Here is a 26,990-nt window from a genome sequence, read left to right on the forward strand (position 1 = left end):
ATGCAAGTTTAGAATAATAAGCAAGGGAAGGCTCATTGAGAAGGTGATAATGTGAGTAAAGGCCTGAGGGAGAAGAGATCAAGCTACATATTTGAACCTACAGCATTTTTAGCATTTTATTAATGTTATTAATAGTTATTAATGTTTTTGACATTAATTAATTAACTAATTAATCCTGGCTGGTAGATTTGACATTTACATACAGAAGCCAATACAGACTGAAAATTAACAAAGCTACCATGTGGGTTTTGAGGTGACCACTCATCTAATGTAATTAAGCACCAGAGGGAAGTACATGGCCTTTCGAAGGTGGTTCTTTTACGGTAGGTCCCTTGACAGCGCGGGAACTAAGTGAATCACCACTTGGTTGGTTGGCCTTGTCAATATTGTCCTCCTACGCTGGTTCCTTTTCCAGTACCAGACTTAGATTACTCTGGGCAACAATAGAGGGATGATTCTAGAAGTATTCCCAACATTGCTTCAAAATGCAGTTGTTTCCCTTAGCAACAACCTAATTCACTAACCTATTGCCATAGAAATAGAATGCAGAATATATAAGCAGTATAATCTTACCTTTTTTTTTTTTTAAAACACTCTTTCCTCCATCCCTAATGTTTTCCATATTTCTAATTTAACACACCTTATCGTATGTTGGCCTGTAGCCCACCTCTGTTCTACTTTTTTTGGCTATCCCATAGATAATTCTCTGTCTTTATAGACCAGGCCAGTCTCTTCAAACCTGCCTTTCCAATTTATATCTCTATATGGTAGGAATAGAAGGAAAAAAATTTAAAAACTAAGCAGCAACTACTCTGTGGAATGGTTTTCAATCACTTTGGTCTTATTAAAAGTCCTTTTTATTTTTACTGTGACCACTTTGTTCAACAGGAATCAACTACCATACCCAATAAATAATCTTTTAAAAAAGAATAGTCTTGGGCAGCCCCAATGGCCCAGCGGTTTGGCACCATCTTCAGCCCGGGGTATGATCCTGGAGACCTGGGATAGAGTCCCACGTCAGGCTCCCTACACTCCTCTGCCTGTGTCTCTGCATCTCTCTTGCTCTGTGTCTGTCATGAATAAATAAATAAAATCTTTAAAAAAGAATAGTCTTTTTTAGATTCCAGAGGGGGGAAATAAAAAGATTCCAGAGGGAAACTAAAACTGGAGCAGCCTTATGAAGGTTTATATATTATTCCCCACACTATATATATATCCCTGTGGCAAAACTCCTTTCAACCAAAAATAAACTAATGCTGACTTTCAGTGTTTTGTTTTGGCACCTGGTTTATTTTTTTTTAAAAAAATGGTTCTCATCAAATTTTCTATATCCTGATTAATCAGTTAAGCAAATAATTACTGAGCATCTGCAAACTAGATACTGCCAAGACTAGGGGTAGAGCAATTAAAGATAAATCCTAGCTCTCACAAAGCTCAGAGTTCAGACTAGGATGCAGGCTGAGCAAGAGAAGAGGGCAGAAAGCCTTGGAAGCACATCAGACCAGAAAGTAACCCAGCTCTTGGGGGTCAGGTGGATTTTCAGGAAAGCTCCTAGGGCTTGGTTTACCTAGGTAGGAAACACAGCATATGAAACAGCATGAAGGATCTTGGAAATCTCACTGAGAGATGTGGGAGGAGATTGATGAAAGAGAAGGTTGGACACAGAAGCAATAAAAGAAGCTTCAGGGCATTTATGCCATGCTAAGGAGTTTGGCTTTGATTCTGAAAGTAAAGAGAAACCTTTTAATAAAGCAGAGACAGTGGTACAAATATGGACAACTCACTTTGGAAGTTTGGACTTTGGAAAATTCACTGCTGTCCTAAGAGTGGATAAGGGAACAGGGCACAAGAGAGGAGGGAACGGGAAAGCCAATTAAGAATCTGTAGAATTAGTACAGAAAAAAAAAAGCATGGAAGACCTGATTCGAGGCAAGAGCAGATACACCTGATAGCATTTGGCAATCAATTTGTTATGGGGAGTTAGAGAAAGGAAAGAATGGAGTCGAAGATGGCCCCAGATGTCTACCAGATATCTGTTTGAATAAGAGAATGAATGTTCAGTGAATATTGATGACAATATTCCTTTTTGGAAACAGAAGTAAGAATATTCCTACAACATTGGTAGTAGTAGGAACATAAATCAGGAATCATGAGCTGGGTATAAACCACAGCTCTAGTTTGTTTGACTGCAAAATATATCTCTGATCATTTGCAAATTGAAGCTAATCATAGACCTTCCCTACTATGACACAGGCTTATTGTGACTGTCAAATGAGATAGGTTATGGACAGTTGATTTTTTTTCTTTTAAATTATAAAACATTATAATAATGTAAGGTGGTGGTAGTAGCAGGTTAAGTGTGTAGGTTTCTAGCAAAGATGAGCTCCTTTGGTGACAGTCCCTGCCCTGCCTCCTGCTGTCCTGGGTCCTGGCTAGTAGATTTCCAGCATGTGTGGCACAGCATGATGGAAGTCTGGGCCATCGGATTTGGCTCTGGAGTCTTAGGCTCTTTCTGGTAGAATTTTGTTTAACCATTTTTACTATCTCTTTGCTGGAGCCCAATTTTATCTTCCAGTCTGAGGAATTTGCTAAATGATACCTGCTTCTTATTTTTTCACCCTGAAAATGTGCCTGATGTTCTGCTCTGAACTAGGACAGTCTTCAGCCTTGCATTAGACATCTAGAACAGGAGTGTTCTTTTGTGTACACTGGGTACGGTGTTGCGTGAAGGTAAGATGCGTCCCTTCTAGAGCTTGGCGTCTGTCCTTAGCCAGGGAAGGGTCCATGCATGATAGGGAGGTCAGTCTCACCCAGTCCTGGCTTGGTATCGGGCATAGTTTTCCCCAGGGGAGTACAACTAATTGCCTTCTATCAATGTTTGGAAATCCATTGGAAACAAACTGAAGCTGGTAATGACAAAACCATATTTTCCTCATCCTCCTTGGCAATGGTCCCTCAAGTCAAGTGTGTGTGTACCCTGGAGAGTTTGCAGAGTGATCTGATTACTACCTTTCTAGGTAGTTTGTCCTTTTTATGCCTGTTTCCTTTTTGATCTTCTGTTTGCTTTTCATTTTGTAATTTCCCTATACCATGTCTGCCTGTGAGTTTAGTTTTATTTTCCTACTTAGGGCTCAGTTCCCAGATAGTTAATGTTCAGTTCTGTCTCAGATCTGCTTGGCCTTTCTTAGAATGTCTTGTCCTTTTCTCCTGCTCTTTGATTTCTTATTTTATAGCTTTATGTTAAGTGTACTTATTTTAAAGTTTTTATTCTTCTATTTTATGAAGTTTGAGATTGATATTTGTCAAATCTGCTAACTCACTGGTGGTGAATTGTTTCCTTATATGTTTTAAAATTATGTGTTGTGAGCTCAATTTCAATGACGTATTATGAGTAAGAATCCTGCATAGCCCAGATTAAGGGAGTCTCCCTTTAAAATGTTTTTGCTTTGTTTCTGCTAGCACCCCAAGGATGTCCCAGACTCAAGACCAATTATGGGTATCATGATAAAAGTAAATTTGAACTAAACCAGCATGAGAGTAGTACTGAAATTATTGAAAGTATTCAGAGTATTCAGAAAGTATTATTTTTGTCCACCCGGAGCTCAGTTTAAGACAGATGAGCTCTATTTTTGTTTCGCAGTACAATGGGCTTTCTTCTAATCTACCTTTTCATCAAGTTACAGTCCTTCAAGGGCCCAGCTCTTCACCTACTATAGACACAAGGCCCCATTTCCTATCCCTTCATGGGCATTAAGACCAAAGTACCAGATAAGGGGTTAACAAACCATAGCCCAAAAACCAAATACAGCCTTCTACTACCGTTAGTAAATGAAGTTTTATTGGAACAAAACCATGCCCATATGTTTATTTATTGACTAAGCTATTCTTGTGCTATAATGGCAGAGTTGAGTAGTTGCCACAGAGATCATATTGGCCTACAAATCTGAAATTATTCAATATCTGGAGCTTTAGAGAAAGCACTTGACAACTTCTGCCCAAGATTAACAAGTTTGAAGGCCCAGTCCTCATCCCCACCCCTTGGGGACTTCAGTTATGAATACCCCTCAAATGGTCCTCTTCTTCTTTATTTCTAGCTCCTGGCAGTTTTCTTTACTTTTTTGTAAGCCCTGCTAGGCATTTAAAAGTGTGTCTCTTTTGGGATTCCTGGGTGGCTCAGTCGAGTTTCCGACTCTTGATTTCAGCTCAGGTCATGATATTAGCGTCGTGAGATCGAGCTCTGCATCAGGCTCCTCACTCAGAGTGGAGCCTGCTTAAGATTCTCTCTCTCCCTCTCCCTGTGCCCCTCCCCTGCCATTCATGTTCTCTCTCTCTCTCTTTCTCAGTCCCTCTTTTAAAAAAAGGTATATGTATGTTTTTTAAAGATTTTATTTATTTATTCATGAGACAGAGAGAGAGAGAGGAGAGACATAGGCAGAGGGAGAAGCAGGCTCCCTGTAGGGAGCCCAACGCAGGATTTGATCTTGAGACCTGGGATCACGACCTGAGCCAAAAGCAGACTCTCAGCCACTGAGCCATCCAGGCATTCCTCTAACATCACAAAAAATGGGTGTTTTTAGCAAGAAGCTTTCCAAATACCAAGTCCACTATATTGCCAGTACCAGAACCCACTTTCTGTTTTCTTGGATAATACAGATTGCTGTGTGCATAAGATGTATATATGAACCTAGTGGCAACGACAAATCAAAAACCTGCAATAGGTACCCAAATGATAAAGAGAAATGAATCCAAGCATATCATTACAGAAAGCCATCAAACAGGGGAAGAGAGCAAAAGAAGAAAGGAACAGAGAACTACAAAAACAACCATAAAACAAATAATAAAATGGTAATAATTCCATACCTCAATAACTACTCTGAATGTATATGGACTAAATACTCCATGGGACTCCTGGGTGGCTCAGTGGTTGAGTGCGTCTGCCTTCAGCTCAGGGCATGATCCTGGATTTCTGAGATCAAGTCCCGTATCGGACTCCCTGCATGGAGTCTGCTTCTCCCTCTACCTATGTCTCTTCCTCTCCATTTCTGTGTCTCATGAATAAATAAATAAATCTTAAAAATAAATAAATAAATAAATAAATAAATAAATAAATAAATAAATAAATAAATAAACAAATAAATAAATAAATAACTACTCCAATCAAAAGACATAGGGTGACAAGGTTAAAAAAAAAAAACAAGACCCATCTATGTGCTGCCTACCAGAGATTCACTTCAGACCTAAAGACACCTGAAGGTTGAAAATGAGAGGACAGAAGAACATTTACCTTGCAAATTGAAGCAAAAAAGAAAGCTGGGATAGCAATATTTATCTCGAGCAAAATAGACGAAAACAAAGATGACTGAGACAAAAGAGGACACTACATAATGATAAAGAGAACAATCCAACCAGAGGATATAAAGTTGCAAATAGTCATGTGCCCAACACTGGAGCACCTAAATACATAAAGCAATTATTAACAGACATAAAGGAAGAAATTGAGAGTAATACAATAATAGGGAAATTTAACACCCCACTTACATCAATGGATAGAGCATCTAGACAGAAAATCAACAAGGAAACAGTGGCTTTGCATGAGACATTGGACCAAATGGACCTAACACATACTTAGACCATTCCATCCAAAAAGAACAGAATACATTTATTGGAGTGCATATAGAATGTTCTCCAGAATAGATCACATTAGGCCACAAAACAAGCCTCAAAATAAAGATTAAAATCTTATCATGCATCTTTTCTGACCACAATGGTATGAAGCTAGAAATAAATTACATGAAAAAAATCTGGAAAGAACACAAATACATGGAGGCTAAATAATACACCACTGAACAATGAATGGGTCAGTCAAAGAGGAAATTTTAAAAATGCATGGAGACAAATAAAAATGAAAATACAATAGTCCAAAATCTTTGGGGATGCAGCAAAAGTTATTCTGAGAAGGAAGATATAGTAATCCAGACCTACCTCAAGAAGCAAGAATATCTCATATAAACAACTTAAACTTACTCTTCAAGGAATTAGGAAAAAAAAAAAAGAACAAAGCCCAAAGCCAGTATAAAGAGGAAATAATAAATAGAGCAGAAATAAATGAAATAGAGACTTAAAAAAAAAAAAAAAACAATAGAATACATCATGAAACCAGGAGCTGGTTCTTTGAAAAGATCAACAAAATTGATAAGCCTTTAGCCAGACTCATTAAAAAAAAAAAAAAAAACAGGAGTCCAATAAATAAAATCAGAAATGAAGGAGAAATAACTGACACCACAGAAATACAAAGGATTGATTATAAGAGAATGTTATGAAAAATTATATGCCAACAAATTGGACAGCCTTAGAGAAATGAATAAGTTTCTAGAAACATAAAACCTTTCAAAACTGAATCAGGAAGAAATAGACATTTTAAACAGGCTAATTACTAGCAATGACATTGAATTAGTAATCAAAAACTCTCAAAAAACTAAAGTCCAGGACCAGATATTTTCACAGGTGAATTCTGCCAAACATTTAAAGAGAAGGAGAAGGTAATACCTATTCTCAAACTATTCCCGAGAGAGAGAGAGAGAGAGAGAGAAGGAAAGAAAGCTTCCAATTCATTCTATGAGGCAAGCATTACCCTGATACCAAAACCAGATAAGACACACGCACACACACACGCACACACACACACAAATATCTGATGAACAAATTTGGTAGTTTTAGTCTGAGACCAAAAAATAGGCCTTTTTGGATGACTCCTCCACGTCTCAGAAAATCTCTACCAAATATTCTTTAAACCTTTTTATTTTCATTGGCTTTCCATATTGGATGCTTGATCAGGCTTGGGTTTTAGGGCTGTAGATTTTTCCTTTTACATCAAAGATAAAATGTTTCTCCTATTTTTCATTTTTTAATTTAAATATTAGTTAATATACAGAGCAATATTAGTTTCAGGAGTAGAATTCAGTGGTTCATTACACATACAACACCCAGTGCTCATCACAAGTGCCCTCTTTAATGCCTATCACCCATCTAGCCTATCTCCCACCCACATCCTTCCATCAACCTTCAGTTTGTCTCTTATGGTTTGCTTCCCTCTTCTTTACTTACCTCCCCTTTCCCATATGTTCATCGTTTTCTTTCTTAAATTCCACATATGAGTGAGATCATACACACACACACACACACACACACCAATACCAATAAATACACACCACCACTTTATGTGTTCATCAGTCAATGGACATTTGGATTATGTCCATAGTTAGCTGCTGTTGTTAATGCTGCTATAAACATCATGGTACATGTATACCTTCGAATCTATATTTTTGTATCCTTTGGGTAAATTGCTCGATTGTAGAGTAGCTTTATTTTTAACTGTTGAGGTACCTCCTTACTGTTCTCCAGAGTGGTCACACCAGTTTGCATTCCCACCAACAGGGCAAGAGGGTTCCCCTTTCTCCACATCCTCACCAGTACCTATTGTTTCTTGCGTTGTTAATTTTAGCCATTCTGACAGATGAAAGGTGATATCTCATTGTAGTTTTTTTTAAAGGTTTTTATTTATTTATTCATGAGAGAGACAGAGACACAGGAAGAGGGAGAAGCAGGCTCCCACGGGGAACCTGATGCAAGACTCGATCCCAGGACCCTGGGATCACGTCCCAAGCTGATGGCAGACGTTCACCCACTGAGCCACCCAGGCATCCCCTCATTGTAGTTTTGATTTGCATTTCCCTGATGATGAGTGAAGTCGAGCATCTTTTCATGTGTCTTTTAGCCATCTGGATGTCTTCTTTGGAAAAATGTCTATTCATGTCTTCTGCCCATTTCCTAAATGAATTATTTGTTTTTTGGGACATTGAGTTTGATAAGTTCTTTATAGATTTTGGGTACAAACCCTATATCAGATATTTGCAAATACCTTCTCCCATTCCATAAGCTGCCTTACAGTTTTATTGATTGTTTCCTTTGTGGTGTAGAAGTCTTTAATCTTGAGGAAGTCCCAATAGTTCATTTTTGTTTTTGTTTTCCTTGCCTCTGGTGACATGTCTAGTAAGAGGTTGCTCCCACTGAGGTCAAAGAGATTTCTGCCTATGTTCTCCTCTAGGATTTTGATGGTTTCCTATTTCACATCTAGGTCTTTCATTCATTTTGATTTTTTGTGTATGATGTAAGAAAATGGTCCAATTTCATTCTTCTGCTTGTGGCTGTCTAGTTTTCCCCATACCATTAGTTGAAGAGATTGTCTTTCTCCCATTGGATAGTCTTTCCTGCTCTGTTGAAGATTAGTTGACTATGTAGTTTATGGTCCATTCCTGGTTTCTCTAGTCTGTTCCATTGATCTGTGTGTCTGTTTCTGTGCCAGTACCATACTGTCTTGATGATTATAGCTTTGTTTAGATAGCTTAAAATCTGGAATTGTGCTGCCTCCAGTTTTGTTCTAAGAAGGAAGTATATTGCAGTACAGGTCTCCTCAAAAAGCAAGAAAAATCTCAAATATACACTCTAACCTTACACTGAAAGGAGCAGCAAATAAAGACTAAAGCCAGCAGAAGGGAAATAATAAAGACAAGAGCAGAAATAAATGATATAGAAACAAAAAACAGTAGAATGAATTAACAATACTATTTTTCATTTTCAATGAAAATGACCAATGTTTTTTTGATAATTGAGGGTAAAGGAAGAATAATCCTTATTTTATCATTTTCAATGCAGAAGGCCTCAAAAATTTTCTTCTTACCAAAGCCTTTCTGTCAGTGTTTATTCTCTTGGCAGTGTATGAAGTACTTGGACAGTATCAAAAGCTTAGAAACGAAAGATCAATTAGATGTAATAGATACTGGTAGACATTATTGCTAAGCATACTCATTTCCAGGATCTGTGAAAAATAGGATTTAGTGGACAAAAAATTCCAAGTGGGCTTTGGAAGAAGCACTTTTCTGGATTTAAATACATAGTCCCTACTATGTTTGTAACAATTGTGAAAACATGAACAGATTATTTGCTTTATGTTGAGAGTGTCCAGTTTTTGGCTCTTGAAGCTGCTGCTCAGAGCTTCATCACTTTGTTTTGCTTGTTAAAGGGGTTTGATAAAATTAGGGAAAATGCTCTTGGAAAAAGTTGATGTTTAAAATGTAGAATGCAACTAATGTTTCAATCATCTGTTCCTCCATTTTTCCCTTTGTAGTATGACTATGAATATGATGAGAATGGTGACAGAGTCGTTCTAGGGAAAGGCACTTATGGGATCGTCTACGCAGGCCGAGACCTGAGCAACCAAGTCAGAATCGCTATAAAGGAAATCCCAGAGAGAGATAGCAGGTACGGTAATTGTGGCTAATAAAAGCTGTTTTCGGGATCCCTGGGTGGCGCAGCGGTTTAGTGCCTGCCTTTGGCCCAGGGTGTGATCCTGGAGACCCGGGATCGAATCCCACGTCGGGCTCCCGGTGCATGGAGCCTGCTTCTCCCTCTGCCTGTGTCTCTGCCTCTCTATCTCTCTCTCTCTCTCTCTCTCTCTCTCTCTCTCTCTCTCTGTGTGTGTGACTATCATAAATAACTTAAAAAAATTAAAAAAAAAATAAAAGCTGTTTTCCAGGTATTTGGGGTTGTGTATGGCATTCTAGACAATGTTTTGGTGATATTCTAATTAATGAAACTCTGTCTGAAAAGACCAGTGTCTTAATCAGTCCCTCTAAGGTTTAGCTGCTGCATCAATCATTGATTCAGGCACAACCCTCTGGTGGAGAAGGCTGACCTCAGAGGTGACAAGGACAGGACTTCTAAAGAGTAGAAAAGACAATGGCCTGGGTGTGTAGAGCTCAGTTATGTCAAAGGATGGTTGATTTAGTAGATGGATAGATGGGAAGTAAGCTGAATCAGAAGTGGTATTTGAACCACAGTTTCCAGTGTCCAGTTTTGTACCTAAGGAGCTTGGAAGTCATCCCTCCATCTTAACAAATGGGAAGCTGACCAAACTAAGACATCAACAGCTCTTCTTGGATCCGTTGAAGAAGTGAGGTTGCAGGCCAAGCCACTGCCCCCAAGTTTGGAGAGAGAGTCATGGCGGGCGTGCACACTTTTGTGAATTTTGCCTCCAGTAGCCCTACCAGACCCTCACAGTGATATTGGAGAAAAATCCCCTTGTGCTTTCGGCAGGGGAAAGGGGGAGGGTAACTATTTTGAAATACACCACAGCTCTGCTCTTCCTAACAAGGCCTGACCTCAGAGAGACTATTTTTACCAGGGCCTAACCTAAGAGGGTATTATCAGAGCCTAACCAGCCTGCGTGCGGGAAAGGAAATACCCAACTCCTGTTCACTGTTGCCATCCTATCCCAGCTGAGGGCAGCAGGGGGTGGGGGAGACTCAAAGCATCTGTGAAGTTCCCAGCCCAGTGGCACAGGCCCTCAAAGAGACTGAGACCTAAGCATAAGACTGTGGAATTCTTCCCCTCCCGGAGTTCCTTCTACCTAATACATCATGCCTAACTTTCACCAAAAATTGCAAAGTGTACCAAAAGGCAAAAACCCAGTTTGTAGAGACAGAGCAAGCGTCAGATCCAGATTCAGATGTGGCAGAGTTGTTGGAATTATCAGACTAGGAATTTAGAACAACTTTAATACGCTAAAGGCTCTCATAGGTAAAGTAGAAAGTATACATAAACAAAAGGAGTATAAGTAGAGATGGAAATCCTAAGAATCTAGAATGCTGGAGATCAAAAACACTAACAAATGAAATGAAGAAGACTTTTGTGGGCAGGACACGGTTCTCTTGATGAGCTTGAGACTATGTCTATAGAAACTTCCAAAACTGGGGCACCCAAGTGACTCAGTTGGTTAAGCATCCAGCTCTTGATTTCATCTCAGGTCATGATCTTAGGGTCGTGAGATTGAGCCCCACGTAGGGCTCTGCACCGGGTATCTGAGATTCTCTCCCTCTTCCTCTGCCACTTTGTAATATTAAAAAACTTTCTTAAATGTTCTTATAGGTTCTTAAGTAACATATTCGTGGAATAGATTTTGAAACAATAGAAAATTTAAGGGCTTAATTAGTATCAAATTACAGCAGCAAACCCACCTTAAAAACATCCCTTCCTCTCCTGGCAGCAGATGAATTTAAGTAGGTAGTTGGAAGCTGACCACTTTTAAAATCACCTTTGTAACTTAAGTTTATTCAACTGCCATTGTGTGTACACAAAGCACACCAACACCAACAAAGGTACTGTTCTGTAGCAGTGTATCTGGCAGAATGTGGGTTGTTTGAAAACACTTGCATGACAGGTGTTTCTCTTGAACAGCTGGCGCCAGGCGTCTCCTTGTTACCTATAAAGAAGAAGTGAAGTCTGTCGTGTTATTTTCTGATACAATACACGAAGTTATTTTCTTCTATCTGCCCTGGAGAGGTTTTCATGTTATGTGTGAAAAGATAGCAGTTAGGAAGGACAATTGCTAAGGTAATAGGATGCGTGTGAATAATGCATGATCCAGCATATACTACCCATGGCCATCTGGAATGAAGCATCATAGCAACAAAAACAGTGGCTTCTGTGTTTCCTTCACACTTTAAAAACACTTTGTTTAAAGAGAATCAGAGTAGATGTGGGAGAGAAGTGGCGTTGGATTCACGATCTGTCTCAACTAGTTAATCTCAGGTTGGCTTCCTCCTCTAACGTTCTATACACACCTGGACTATTTATTTAGATCAGTTATTCTCTACCCCGCTGTGTATTAGAGCCAACAGAGGAACTTTAAAAAATACTGATGCTCATGCCTTACCTCCCCAAATTCTGGGATGGGTCATAGGCACAAATTAGTTTTTAAAAAATCCTTTCAGGAGATGAAATGTCCAGCCAAGGCTGGAGACCACTGGTATGGATGGATGTAGTGGGAATTTGACTCAGAGAAGGTACTCTGGAAACACATATGGATTAATAATTTTTCAAAACTAAATATATATAAGTAACTGATTATTTGTACCATTTTTTCTTTCCATTGTCAGCTCATTGAGAAGAAGATTTTCTTATAATTCACAGAGATAAGTGTTGCTTATTGACTTGAACAAATTGGAATTTCATGCTTATTCAGTGCTTGGCACTTATCCTTTCACTTAGAATTTCTGAGTGTTACTAATCAATTTCATATTGGGGAAAAATTCTTATTCTTACCTAAGATGAATCCAGACTATTATAACTTTTAAGCTATTCTTTGTTTACATAAAGGAGGGGGTAGGAGTGTGGCATATTTCCTTTTCTAGGATCTTACATTTAAACATTCATAATTGATTTTCAGTAGAGGGTTAGGAGGTAGAAGCCCTCTAGCTCGTCATAAACCGGATTAATCACTTGCTTCAGATTATTTAGTCATCTTGATGTCCTAAAGCTGTAGAATAGACTCAGTATTTGCTATTAATGTATTTCATGCATATCAAGAGCAATCTTACTAACTAGTGTTAATAAAGTATTTTAAACTCTATGGAAAAAATAACTTGCAAATGTGCTGAGAATCATAACCTAAATATCCTACTGGTCTCAGTGCTGCCTCAGTTAGTTACCAAAATGGAGTTGTCTCTAACTGATATCCTGTTAAGGTTTTCAGTTTAATATCTACCCTTATAGTTCCTAGAGCAGTTCTAAAGAAAAATAAAATGAGTAAATGATCTAAAATACAAGTTAATTTTTCGTTGTTTTGGGGCAGCATTCTGAGTAATATTTTACAGATTATAAAAGTTTGCTTAAATTAAATGAATTTGGATTTTTGTAACCTGCTAATTGCTTTAGCTTTGTAGCTTATCTTGAAAAGCTTCATTAAAATAGTATTATCCAATACTAACCAATTCTAGCATTTGTTATTGGCATTCAAAAAAATCCATTCTGTTTGTATGAATTTGCTATTGTGAAATCTAAGCATCTGTTGTATCTAGCACTGAAGCAAATAATGAGGCATCAGGTTTATAGTTTATATTCTAGTGGTGAGTGCTTTTCATACCTATAACCTAAATTGTGCAACAGAAAAAAATTAGGGAATAGCTTTGAGTCTCCAAAACCCTACTATAGATAGCTATACAAGAATCATATTTAGTATGTAATATAATATTAATATTCAAGATTGCTAAGAATTGAGAAGCTGTACAGTCCTTCAGATATTCATCAAAAGGGTTGTTCAGTCTGTTCCAAAAATATAAAACACTTTGATTGTATAATCTGATGAAACAACATATATCAAGTGTGCGATTTTAAAGTTTGGCTTAATGCTGGTCTTTCAGCATGGAGGCATGGGTAGAAATGGGTAAAAAAAAAAATTATGATATAATAGAACCGATGAACCCAGTAAGATGAAGATTTGTGAGGAGCTCAAAGAGACTTAGTTTTCTACAGAAGAGTTACTGGGCATTTCAGTAAATTCTGGAATGAAAATGAAAGTGATTTGCAATCTTTATCCTCCTGGGCAAGAGTCTTCTAGAATAGTAGTTATGTTATGGGGCCAGCAGAATAGAAAGTTGTGTTAATATAGACAGTGAGTTATGTGGATGCATTCAATTTTCCTGTACTAATATCTTAATTCAGTCACTTACTAGCTTTAAGATCTAGGACAGGTTAGTCATCCTCTTGGTGAGTCAATTTCCTCATCTGTAAAATGGGCATCTTAAAAGTAACTTCTCTTGGGGTTATTGTGGGAAATGAGTTAATATACAATAGGTTTGGATCAATGCCTGACACATTTCCCTACATCTTATCACTACCACTTCAACTTCACAAAATTTATGTGACAAGAAACAAATGCTTTAGATAATCATATTTTACTTTCTGTAGGGGCATATGTTTAGCTGATATTTTCAATTTGTATTGCTTACATTTATACACTAAAATCTGGCTACATAATTGCTTATCAACATTTGTATGTCTTTTAGATACTCTCAGCCTCTACATGAAGAAATAGCATTGCATAAGCATCTGAAGCACAAAAATATTGTCCAGTATCTGGGCTCTTTCAGTGAGAATGGTTTCATCAAAATCTTCATGGAGCAGGTCCCAGGAGGTAAAAGATATTTTTCTTTCTTTAAAAAGTATAAGTTTTTATGGTTTAAAGAGGAGCACAATTGCATGGGATTTACAAGTTTACAGGTCTTAATCTAAGTTAAAAGACAAATTAGATCTTCATTGCAGCATTATTTGCAATAGTCAAGAAATGGAAACAACCTAAGTGTCCACCATTGGATCAATGGATGTGTTTATCCATTTAAAGATGTGTTTTATATGCACAATGGAATATTATTCATTCATAAAAACAAGAGTGAAGTCTTGCCATTTTCAACAACACAGATGGACTATGAGGGCATTGTGCTAAATGAAATAAGTTATACAGGGAAAGGCAAATACTGTATGGCCTCACTTACATGTGGAATCTAAAAAAAACCCCAAACAAACAAACAAAAAAACCCAAGCTTATAGATAACAGAGAACAGATTGGTGGTTGCCAGAAGCAGGGATAGGAGTGGATAAAATGGGTGAAGAAGGTCAAACGTACAAACTTCCATTTATAAAATAAATGAGTCCTGGAGATATGATGTACAGCATGGTGAATCTAGAGTTAATACTACTGTACGTATACTTGAAAGTTGCTAGGAGAATAGAACTTAAAGGTTATCACCACAAGAAAATAATTGTTTTTGTAACTATGTGGTGACAAGTATGAACTAGACTTAGTGTGGTGATCATTTTGCAACGTATATAAATACCAAATGTTGTACACCTGTAACACAATGTTATGTCAATTATCTCAATAAAATTTTTTTAATTAGTCATGTGACATCAGCTTGCAATTCATTAGGAGACAATACAAGTATGCCGAACCATTTTAGTATCAATAATTGTGACTTAAAGTTAGAGACTGAGTGGCCCTTTATTTTGACTGTATTTGATAATGAGCATCTTCAGAGTGTATGAGAGCCCAAGTGTCTACTACTCTACTTGCTGGGCTACTCCAAACAACCAATAAATGTTAGCTTAAATTAATGTTCCATTATTAACATGCTTTAAAGAACTAATTCAATAAAATTTTATCCACTGTTTCTCCCTACTTTACAGGAAGTCTTTCTGCTCTCCTTCGTTCCAAATGGGGCCCATTGAAGGACAATGAGCAAACAATTGGCTTTTATACAAAGCAAATACTTGAAGGATTAAAATACCTCCATGACAATCAAATAGTCCACCGAGATATAAAGGTAGGATGCAGTAGGATTCATGTTTAAAAGTTCCTTGGTGGGCAGCCCCCGTGGCGCAGCGGTTTAGCGCCGCCTGCAGCCCAGGGCGTGATCCTGGAGACCCTGCACTGAGTCCCATGTCAGGCTCTCTGCATGGAGCCTGCTTTTCTCTCTGCCTCTCTCTCTGTCTCTCTGTGTCTCTATGAATAAATAAATAAAATCTTTAAAAATAAATAAATAAAAGTTTCTTGGTGGGTAACTGTTTTCTTTGCAAAAGCCATACTGTTATGGGTATTAATTTAGAATCGCAAATAAGTAAATCTTAGAAATAGCAAAAATATAAGATACTAACTCCTCACTCTGAGTCAGCTATTGACATTCATGCCTTATCTCTCTTCCTCAAGGAATAGACCTCTTAACCATGTTCAGCCAACAAAGATTAAGCTTCCATTGCACGCCTGCACTGTTTTAGGTGCTCCAGGTAGGGGGTGGCACAGCAGAACAAAATCGGACAGGAAAGGGTCCCTGCTTCTGAGATGCTCACAGGTTGATTAATCTTTGTATCCTTGCCCGGAGTAGATACTCAGTAAACATTTGCTGCATTGATGGATGAATGATTAGGAGGGAAAAAAAAGTAAGATTCCCTCTTTTCACAAGTATCATACACTATACACTCATCGTTTGAACTAAAATTACATAACTTCATTTGATTGTCTTTCAAAAGTGAAAATTCAAAACTAATACATTTCTGACAAAAGTGGGACTGTGGAAAGGAAGTTACTGTTACTATCTCCATATCAATCCAGATCTCATTTATTTGCCATTGTCCTAAAATATTCCAGGAAAATAAGTAAAACGACAGAAAATAAAGTTAAAATGACTAGAAAATCATGAATAATTTAGTTGAATTTACCTCACACAGATAATCTCTACTGTTTGCAAACCACAGCAAGCTCTAACTAAGCACCTTTTTGAGGTGGTCTACTTGTGGCCTGCTAACAGATTGTAGATTGATAATATGTAAACAAAAATGGTTCAGTAACTCACGCTTGAGGTTAACTATTAATGAAAAATACAGATATCTTTCTTTTTTTTTTTAAAGATTTTATTTATTTATTCATGGGAGGTACATAGAGAGGCGCAGACATAGGCAGAGGGAGAAGCAGTCTCCCAGCGGGGACCCTGATGCGGAACTCGATCCCAGGACCCCAGGATCACGACCTGAACCAAAGGCAGATGTTCAACCACTGAGCCACCAGGTGCCCTGAAGAATACAGATTTTGTGTCCTTGTTTGCTCTAAGGGCACCTTTTCTTATTGGATTTATGAGCCAACAACCAACAGTACTGGAAGAAAGAACATTTTTAATTCAAGCCTTTTGTTCCCTAGGGCGACAACGTGTTGATTAATACCTATAGCGGTGTTCTCAAGATCTCGGACTTCGGGACATCAAAGAGGCTTGCTGGCATAAACCCATGTACTGAAACTTTTACTGGTATGTTTTTGCACTGATGATACAGATCTTTCGTAATTAAAGAAATAATTGCTGTGTTACAGCCTAATGTGAGAGAGAAAGTCAGTTTGGGTTCTTACCCAATTAATGTGGGTATGTTTTGATGCTTATTGAAAAATGTTATGCATTTGATCTGGCTCTTTTCTCATCACGTATTTCTATGATTTGCTCAGTCTCCTGCTTAATGCCACTGAGATGTTTTTCTGTTAACTCTCAGTTTGTTATTTGTTTTCCCCTTCATGTCATTACTTCTCTTTTACTTTGGCTATAACCACTCTAAAGGCTGACAAGATTTAAAAAAAAATTTTTTTTTTTTTGCCCAACCTCTTTGTGATCCTTACTCATACCTTAATCACTTCCCATTTGAACTATGAGTTCCTAATCTGTTTACTCCCTGTGGCCTATTTCCTCCTCACAATATAAATAACCGGGGTAGAATTCCAATTCAGAAAGAGGAAGTGAGTCATCAACTCAGAATTGGGGTGGGGAGAGAGCTTGCCTGAGAAATTAGGCAATCCAGCCACCAAGAAAGTCCTGGGGGAGTGGAGACCAAGTGATTGCCAAAAATATAACAAGAGGAAACCAAGGCTCAGAGAGATTAATGACTGCCGACAGTTACAGGAGGGCATCTGGAACCTCTACTCAGGTGTCCACTGGAAGTTCTTATCACTCCACTCTGCTGATTCTCATGAAGTGCTAAATCCTTGTTATTATCATCAGAGAAAGAGTCATTTAGCAAAAAAGGGCAATGAATAATCTGTGATCTAAGATAAAGCAAAATGGCCAGATACTGCCATTTCTGAATTCTGTGAGCTAGGTGGTAGTGCCTCAATTTTGCAGATTAGGAGATTGAGAGAGAGAAGAGAGATCAGTTAGAGATCACAACAGTTTGTAAATGATGGAACTTAGATTTTTAATCTACCCTTCGCTCTTTGCTTTGACCTTTTTGCTTCAGTCCATCTTCCTCTCCATCTTGCTGACGTATCAATTCTGGTAGCCTGGGAGAGAGAGAAATTTTGTAAATTTTCTCCTCAGAATATTCAGTCAGCAACACCTCTGACCCAATTCCTACCCTCACAGCAATGGGTATTTCAGGGCACAGCATTAAACACATTTAAATTGTATTTTTTAACAAAATTAATTCCAACCTACTAGTAACTTTAAATGTCTTTGCATTTCTTTCCTCATGCTCTCTCAATTTGGCAAGAGATGTTTTAGATGCTGCCAAGACTCAGTAACTTCTGATGGGAAAAATCCCTACTTTCAGACATTTTATTTCACAAGATGTTGATTTAATGTCTTCTGCTAATCTTAAAGACATGTTTTCTTTTAATCCCCAAAGCAGTTGTAGTAAAGCAGTCCTCCCAGAGCCCTTTGTTTGCATTTCTTACACTGGCCTCACATGAGTAACACGTGTAACTATGATGTACCTGGTCCTTCTCCAGGGCTGGTCAGAAGAGCTTGGAGTGGGCACACCTTGATCTGCTCATGACCATAGGCCTCACAGGTGCTCACTCAACCTCTGATGAACTCACTTGGAAGACATTGACCTGTTTGGTGATTTGGTGGGAGAGAAGACAGCCTCAACCACCATTTATAGAGTACTTACTATTTATCTGATTGCGCTAAGTGAAATTCATCCATCAGCCCTAATTCTTTGGTATCAGCAACCCAGTTTATGATGAGAAATTAAGGTTCAAAGAGTTTGAATAACTTGCCCGAAGTCACAATACTAGTAATAGAGCTACGATTCAAACTAGACTTAACATGTCAAGTGGAATTATCTTTTCCTCAAACCTGTTCCACCCACACTCTTCCCCATCTCAGTTGATAGCCACCCAAAACTTAGAGGGATCCATGGTACTTCTCTCTTCTTACACTCCAGCCAAATCCACAAGGAAGCCTACTGGCTCCACCTTTGGGAGGTGTCCAAAATTGGACCACTCCTCACTGCCTCCACTGCTGCCACCCTCAGGTCTCAACTGCATTACCTCCTATTCTCGCTTCTTTGGCTCTTGCCTCCTACTGTCTACTCTTAACATTGTAGCTAGAGTGATCTTTTTTTTTTTTTTAAGATTTTATTTATTTATTCATGAGAGAGAGAAAGAGAGGCAGAGACATAGGCAGAGAGAGAAGCAGGCTCCATGCAGGGAGCCCAATGTGGGACTCTATCCCAGGACCCCAGGATCATGCCCTGAGCTGAAGGCAGACACTTAACTGCTAAGCCACCCAGGCATCCTTAGAGTGATCCTTTTAAAACATAAGTCAAGCCCTGTTACTCTAAGACTTCGGCGGCTTTCTGTTTCTTTCAGAATAAACAAATGCCAAAGTCCTAATATGGTGGACAAGGCTCTGACCTGATTCGGAGTCCATTACCTTTTAGATCTCATTTCCTACTCTTCCCTCTTGCCTACTCTGTGTCAGAAACACTGGTCTTCCTGCATTTCCTTCATTATACCAGGCAGGGTCCTGCTGCAAAGGCCTTTACATGTTCTTCCTTCTGCTGGTAACACTGTTTTCCCAGTTATCTGTGTGGCTAGGTCCCTCTCCTTTAAGTTTTAACTCAGATGTCATCTCAGTGAACCTACCATAACTGCCCTATTAACATGGCAGCCCTCCCTGGGTACTCTCAATCCCTTTTCCCTACCTTTTTTTTGTCATTGATGCATCACTTTCTAACATACATATGTATATATATTTTTTAAGATTTTATTTATTTATTCATGAGAGACACAGAGAAGGGGATGGGGGGCAGAGACATAGGCAGAGGGAGAAGCAGGCTCCATGCAGGGAGCCCGATGTGGGACTCAATCCTGGGACCCCAGGATCATGCCCTGAGCCAAAGGCAGACGCCCAACCTCTGAGCCACCAGGTGCCCCCTAACATACATATAATTTACTGATTTGTTATGCTATAGTTTAATGTCTGTCTCCCACTGCAAAACATTATAAGCTCCATGAGCACAGGGATTTCTGTTTATTCCACTGTAGTATTCTAAATGCCTGGCCTACAGTAGGCCCTTGATATAAATCTGCTGAATGAATGAGTGTATTAAGTGGGATGTCAGAGTTCATACTTTGAGCCACTAAGTTGGAATGGCTCCATGGGTCATTGCAGTGGCAAAGAAATTCTAAAAGAGATTATTTTTTTAGAGAGATTATTTTAAAATAATTTTTTAAAACTTTGCAGCAAAGACAGATAAAGTATAGATTTTAGAGTCAATACTCACACTTGTTTTCCTTAGGCTAATGTACAGATTGGCTTGCATCTTCATTATCCATCTCTGTAGATCTCTTTACATAAAATATTATGTCATGTGATTGTCAGATAAAGAGAGCCAATATGAATACATAACTAAGCCTGTTTGGTTTTTTTGGCACTTACTCTGTGGGGGATAATTAAACATAACTGGAGCTCTTTGAAATATTATCTAATGAAGAAAATTGCATAATGTGCTAATTACTTGAATTGTCCAGTTTCTAAAGTTCACTATATTTTAATCAGTTGTAATTTCTACTCAGGTTTTAATACAACTTAACTCTCATCAATTCTATTTTAGACCCAGATACAAGGAAAAGTGGAAGACTTAAACACATTTTCTAAAAGACCACTTGATTTTATTTACATCATAAAAAACCCCACTCATTCACTATAGTTCATCATCTATAAATGAAGAGAAATCATAGCAGTTTTCTCCTAAGGGTAGGTGATCTGAGGAGTGTAGTAACCTTATCGTTGGCCAAGTGAAATGCTTCCCTCCAATAGTGTTGCTGATTGAAGCTGAGAGCAGACATGTACAGTCATATGTGAACTTGAACATGATCTGTGGCCACATAATGAGAGCTGGAGGATAACCTGGCAAGATGACAATACTTTGACAAGAATAATATACTATTGTTTGGTTTTATGAACAAAAAACAGCCAGTTTTTAGCCTCTGTTGGTGGGTTTCATAGGAACAATTATGCATAGCAGTTTCACCTATAAATTATGCATGAGGTGTTCATAAAAGGTATTTATGAAAATGTCTGTATTTATGAAAATGCCTGTATTTATGAAAATGTCTGTCAGTTTAGTTATGAATTAGAAAATACTGAAGTAGCTCTTTTAGCAAATGCCTCAGGATTTGAAATAATTGAATATGGCATCTTGGATGAATTCCTGTTTGCTGATTATATCATTTGTATGAGTATATCAGCAGCAGGGGATGTGGCAATAATCTGTTCCTGTTCACACTTCTGACTCATTGTTGGATTTGGGCGAATCAGTCTAAAGGGTATTAGAAGCCAACCCAGACTCCATTCAAGCCACTGAGACAACTACAGTTGAGTGTTTATCTGAGATATGCCAGACTAGAGCTAGAATCAGGCATTCTTGGCTCCCTATTTAATTCTCTTTCCATCATACCATATTCTTCAACTCTTGATTCCATGTAGCCTTTTAAATCTCCTATGTTTCACTGTATTCTTCTTCACTCTGTCTGGTGATTTGTCTGTACTGATGGCTCCTGACCTGTCTTTGATCTGTAAAACCTCTTGTTTAATACCACCTGCCTGTGGACCACAGGCACACAGCATAAGCCATATATATTTGATTTACAGAATAAAGTACACCAAAAATGATTCACATTATTTTAAACAATGGCTCATAATGGCTCAGAATCTTCATACTTTTGTGATTTAGAAATAAGAATCAAAATAGAAGTGCTCCTGACCTGTCTTTGATCTGTAAAACCTCTTGTTTAATACCACCTGCCTGTGGACCACAGGCACACAGCATAAGCCATATATATTTGATTTACAGAATAAAGTACACCAAAAATGATTCACATTATTTTAAACAATGGCTCATAATGGCTCAGAATCTTCATACTTTTGTGATTTAGAAATAAGAATCAAAATAGAAGTATTAAGCATTCGATTAAGAAATTGAGAAATATAGATCTAGGAAAAATGGATGATTGACCTAAACTTTTCCCAGAAACATGGAAGTATGCATGATAGGAATCTTCATGTATTTGGAAAACTAACTGCAAAAAATGTGTGTTGATATATTCTCTTTTGTTCTTAAATGACTAATTCTTAGAAGTTTCTAAGAGGTCCCGATAAATGATGCATCATTTATACTCTACTATCCAGGAGATGAGAAAGTATCTATTCATGACCAGACCATGTTGGCAAGCTATTCTTACATCCCTGATAAAAACCATTATAACAATTTTCCACTTTTATTAATGACAGAGAAAACTGGAACTCAAGAAAGATGAGATATTAAGACTTGAATCAGGGACACCTGGGTGGCTCAGAGTTGAGCGCCTGCCTTGGAACCCGGGGTGTGACCCCGGGGACCCGGGATCGGGTCCCGCATCGGGCTCCCTGCATGGAGCCTGCTTCTCCCTCCGCCTGTGTCTCTGCCTCTCTCTCTGTGTCTCTCATGAATAAATAAAATCTTTTTAAAAAAATTCTTTAAAAAAAATACGACTTGAATCATGCTTTTAAAGTTTTCTTATTTATGTGGACAATGAAAGCTGTCATTAGATGTTCATCTGTTTTTCTATCTTCTAAAGTGGAAGTGTGTTTGAATTATCCCAGGTACCCTTCAGTACATGGCACCAGAGATCATAGACAAAGGACCACGAGGCTACGGGAAAGCAGCAGACATCTGGTCTTTGGGCTGCACAATCATCGAAATGGCCACAGGGAAACCACCTTTCTATGAACTGGGAGAACCACAAGCAGCTATGTTCAAGGTCACATTTCATATGTCTTAAATGTCCTAAAAACTGTTGGATAAAGTTATTAGATATTCCATGTGTGTATATGATTTTTTTTTTTTAGGCAAAAGGAAAAGAGCCTAGGTAAGTACATTAAATGTGCTCTCAGAGCTCATTAAAGTTAAGAAGATTCACTCCCCTCAAAGTCAGTGCATATGTCTCACACTGAGGATCTGATCTCTCTCTGCCTTAGATTTCTCAGCTGTAAAGTGAGGTTCTATATAACCTCCTCAAACCGCTTTTCACAATGCATCATAAATAACACACTACTCCATGGAAGACGATTTAAGTTCTTTGGGAAACAGTCTGTAAATCTTCCATGGAGAGAGATATAAAGACATTTTTAATTCATTTAAGTATTAAATCAAGGCAATATTTTCCTTCTCTATCATAAGAGTTTAGAGGCTCCTTTAAGAAAGGGGAGGGCATAATCGCTATTTTTAAGGAAGTCCATTGTATTCTTATTATAGCTACTCTTCTAGCCTGTTAATTTGCCCATTCCTTAGTAACTCTCTTGAGAGTGGGAAGCAGCCCACCTCCCAAAATAGGGAGCACTGAATATGGAAATAGGACTGACAGCCCACAACTTCAGAATCCAGGGACTGAGCAAAGCAGTGACCTACTCTGAGTCCCTGCAGTCCCCACCTGTCCTTGCCTGCCATACTGCCAACCTAGAGGAAGGTTTAAACTAATCACCTATTTGCCAAGAAGTAGAGCTCACATGTCTGCTGTTCACTAGGCAGAGGACTTCTGATGAGAATCTGTTATTTCTTTCCCTGCCATTGACCATGTTTCAAGCACTTACTCCATCTGTGAATAGCCTCTCCTGAGGGGTCACATGTCACATACCTTCTGCTTTTTTGGCTTACTTTAAGCTTCAAGATGATCTGATGGGACACTACTGATACAGCAATGGGTACTGTAACCAAACCAGAAGGGCAATGAGAGCTGCTAAGAGAGCTGCCTTTCTTGACATAGATGGATGTCTTTCTCTTCTTGGTCAGTATTTCAAGTGTTCAACCATCTTGGTGCAGGGATTATTATATACAATATGCTTTAGGTGAGATGACATAGACTCTAGCACTGATTGATAGTGTTTGAATCTAGACTCTAACATAGTCAAAATCTTTGATGACTTTGGGCAAATTACTTAATCTTCTTGTACCACATTTCCCTCATCTATAAAATGGATAGAAAAACAGTACCTATCTAATAAAGATTTTTTTGAGACCTGTATGAGATAATATGCACAAACCATTGAATGGTGTGACATAGTAAAGGCTATATAATTACTCTAAATAATTATATAATGTTGTTTATATAGTAATACACATCTTTAAGCTATATAAAAAAAAGATTTCCTTAGAAAATTTTTTCTACTGACTACATGAAAATATTATTGAAATAAAAATTTAGGATGACAGCAATGAGAAAATTCTAATTGTTATAAAAATTCCATGTTTAATTTGAAAGTACTTTAAGGGATCCCTGGGTGGCGCAGCGGTTTGGCGCCTGCCTTTGGCCCAGGGCGCGATCCTGGAGACCCGGGATCGAATCCCACATCAGGCTCCCGGTGCATGGAGCCTGCTTCTCCCTCTGCCTGTGTCTCTGCCTCTCTCTCTCTCTCTGTGACTATCATAAATAAATAAAAAAATTAAAAAAAAAAATGAAAGTACTTTAAAATATCTCTTCATATGGGCAATTTAAGGCAAGAAAAATATTCACAAATCACAACATAGGGGAAAGAACACAGGTTTTAAGCCAAACAAATTAAGGTTTGAATCCCAGACTTGCCTTTCTAGAATGTGTAACTCACCCCTCTGAGACTCATTTTTTTCATGTATCCAGCAAAGATAGTATTCAATCCATTGGATTATTGGGAGTATTCAGGGGAATTCATAAATCAAAAAGCCAGGCACAATTCACGGCCCATAGCTATTATGGTCAACTCAGTGGTCTCAAAATTTTTTTATTGTGTGCCAGTGTTCTAAAACATCAAGGAGTGAATACTTTTTTTTTTTTTTAAGATTTTATTTATTTATTCATGAGAAACACAGAGAGAGAGAGAGGCAGAGACACAGGCAGAGAGAGAAGCAGGTTCCATGCAGGGATGTGGGACTCGATCCTGGGACTCCAGGATCATGCCCTGGGCCAAGGCAGGTACTAAACCACTGAGCCACCCAGGGATTCCCCCCCCCCTTTTTTTTAAGATGAATACTTTTTTTTTAAGATTTTAAAAATTTATTTATTAATGAGAGACACAGAGAGAAGCGGAGACACAGGCACCATGCAGGTTGCCCAACATGGGACTCGATTCGGGTCTCCAGGATCACACCCTGGGCTGAAGGCAGTGCTAAACTGCTGACACACCCGGGCTGCCCAAGGACCAAATTCTTACTTCATAATATTATCTACTGTCTTAACATAATTGCTTGGGCTATGTCATTGATAAAGTTACAAAAACATTCTGGAAACTTTCTATAACCTAGAGGAAAGAAAATATCCTATCTCACTTTGAGAAAAGGCATGAGTCTATAGTATATGGCAGAGGATTTTGTTGTGGTAGGGGACCAAGTTTTAGATCCTAGAGCTCATGGTCACTGAGAAGGTACATCGTGCTGTGTCTTAGGTGGGAATGTTTAAAGTCCACCCGGAGATTCCAGAGTCCATGTCAGCAGAGGCCAAGGCATTCATACTGAAGTGTTTTGAACCAGACCCTGACAAGAGAGCCTGTGCTAACGACTTGCTTATTGATGAATTCTTAAAAGTTTCAAGCAAAAAGAAAAAGACACAACCTAAGCTTTCAGGTATGTGGTTGCACTGAAGAGGATATGGGTCAAAGTCACTAAATCCTAAGCTTTTAAGATGGAAGTGTTTCATGGTTTTGTTTTTTTTTTTAAGATTTTATTTATTTATTTGAGAGGGAGAGAGAGAGCACAAGAGAGCATGAGCACAGGGGGTGCAGAGGGAGAGGGAGAAACAGATTCCCCACTGAGCAGGGAACCCAATGCTGAGATCATGACCTGAACTGAAGACAAATGCTTAACTGACTGAGCCATCCAGGTGCCCCAAGATGAAAGATTTTTCTAGAAGTAAAGTAATCTGCTTATAGATACCACTGGAAATTTGTGTAAACATGAGCACAGTGTTTCTAGACAATCCGTTTTGCCATCAGGAAGCTGAGTTACCATCAATCCCACTAATGCTAAAACCTCATACATAATCGTCTTTCATCACCTGGTTAGTAGGTAGGTTGTATATCAGCATCTATAGCAATCTTGTATCACTGATACAAAGGTTAAAGTATAGAAGAGGTGATATGTAGCCTTTTAGGGCTGAAACTCTAAATCACCACTGATGAGCTACAGAGCTATTAAGGAGCTGTTAAAACTTCCACACCATCCAGATAATATGTTCTTTTAATTTTAGGAAAATACTTATTTCCTCTCAGAGGATATCTTTCTGGATAGCTAACCCCCCTGAAAAAAAAGAGAGAGGAAGGAAGGAAGGAAGGAAGGAAGGAAGGAAGGAAGGAAGGAAGGAAGGAAGGAAGGAAGGAAAAATTGACATTTATAAATAAAACAGCAGTGTTATCTTTTGCAATAATTTTCACAACTCATTTCAGAAAGAAAAAGCAAGTAAATGATCCTTTTGTTACTGGCATTTTTGTATTTATTTGGGATAAAAATGGAGAGATTGAATATTTGCAAAGGTCATGAATTCCATTTCAAGCATTCACTTTTTGGTTGTCTCTGTTGAGCAACGAACTTAATGTATGCTTATGTTGCTGTTTGCTCTTCTTCCCACAGCCCTCTCAGCTGGATCAAATGGTGAGTTTATTTTTGTGATTGCCCTTTGCGCCAAAGTTTGGTTCACCATCGTGTGATAAGCTCTAGATTTCCCATTCAAAAGCCTCATCCTCTGCTTTCTGCCTCCATGGGTTGCTCTCGGGTATCAAGGATGTGTGCGGCTGCACACCTGGCTGGGTGCATTCCTTCGGAAACCCCCCTTCTCCCTAGGAAAGTGAAAACAGATGTGCTAACCTCATTAGCAGCTAAAATCCCATTTATTATTGTTCTTAGGTGTTACAGAGAATTTCATGCCTCCTGTTAATTAAAGCTATAAACTATAACCTGGTCTGAACTCTCCTAAATGAATGCAAGCTGCAGGGCTCTCCCTTCCCCAGGGGTTTTTTAAGGTCATATGCTGTTTCTGTCCAGAGGAGAGGCCACTGCCCTACCTTGAGGGGTCTCCACCTTCAAAGCTACACTCAGCTCCCCCTCAAGGGAGGAGTGGGAAGGTAGTGATGAGGAAGACCTCCTTCCCCCTTAGAGAGACATGACTTTTCCAGTACTGGACTGCTCTCCCATTGCCACACACAGACCTGGAGAATTAAGTAATTCATTTTAACCTAACAAACCACTTACTGTGCTTTCAGTGTGTGTGCAAGAAACATGCTAGGCCTTGAATATATAAGGATGATAAAAGCATAGGTCCTGATTTTAAGGAGCCA

The 26,990-nt window shown here is 38.5% G+C and overlaps 1 protein-coding gene across 3 annotated transcripts in view; it reads left to right on the top strand.

Moving 5' to 3' along the window:
- The window catches only part of MAP3K5 (mitogen-activated protein kinase kinase kinase 5), a 196,082-nt gene that overhangs the window by 137,837 nt on the left and 31,255 nt on the right, over positions 1 to 26,990 (top strand). For all 3 annotated transcript variants that reach the window (XM_072720083.1, XM_072720089.1, XM_072720092.1), the window contains 7 exons: positions 9,185 to 9,318; positions 13,902 to 14,029; positions 15,079 to 15,215; positions 16,583 to 16,688; positions 22,296 to 22,453; positions 25,107 to 25,284; positions 26,287 to 26,307. In XM_072720083.1, coding sequence (XP_072576184.1) covers positions 9,185 to 9,318; positions 13,902 to 14,029; positions 15,079 to 15,215; positions 16,583 to 16,688; positions 22,296 to 22,453; positions 25,107 to 25,284; positions 26,287 to 26,307 — 862 coding nt within the window. The remainder of the gene's footprint in view (positions 1 to 9,184; positions 9,319 to 13,901; positions 14,030 to 15,078; positions 15,216 to 16,582; positions 16,689 to 22,295; positions 22,454 to 25,106; positions 25,285 to 26,286; positions 26,308 to 26,990) is intronic.

The sequence above is a fragment of the Vulpes vulpes genome, chromosome 1 (genome assembly GCF_048418805.1).
Source record: "Vulpes vulpes isolate BD-2025 chromosome 1, VulVul3, whole genome shotgun sequence".
NCBI lineage: Eukaryota > Metazoa > Chordata > Mammalia > Carnivora > Canidae > Vulpes > Vulpes vulpes.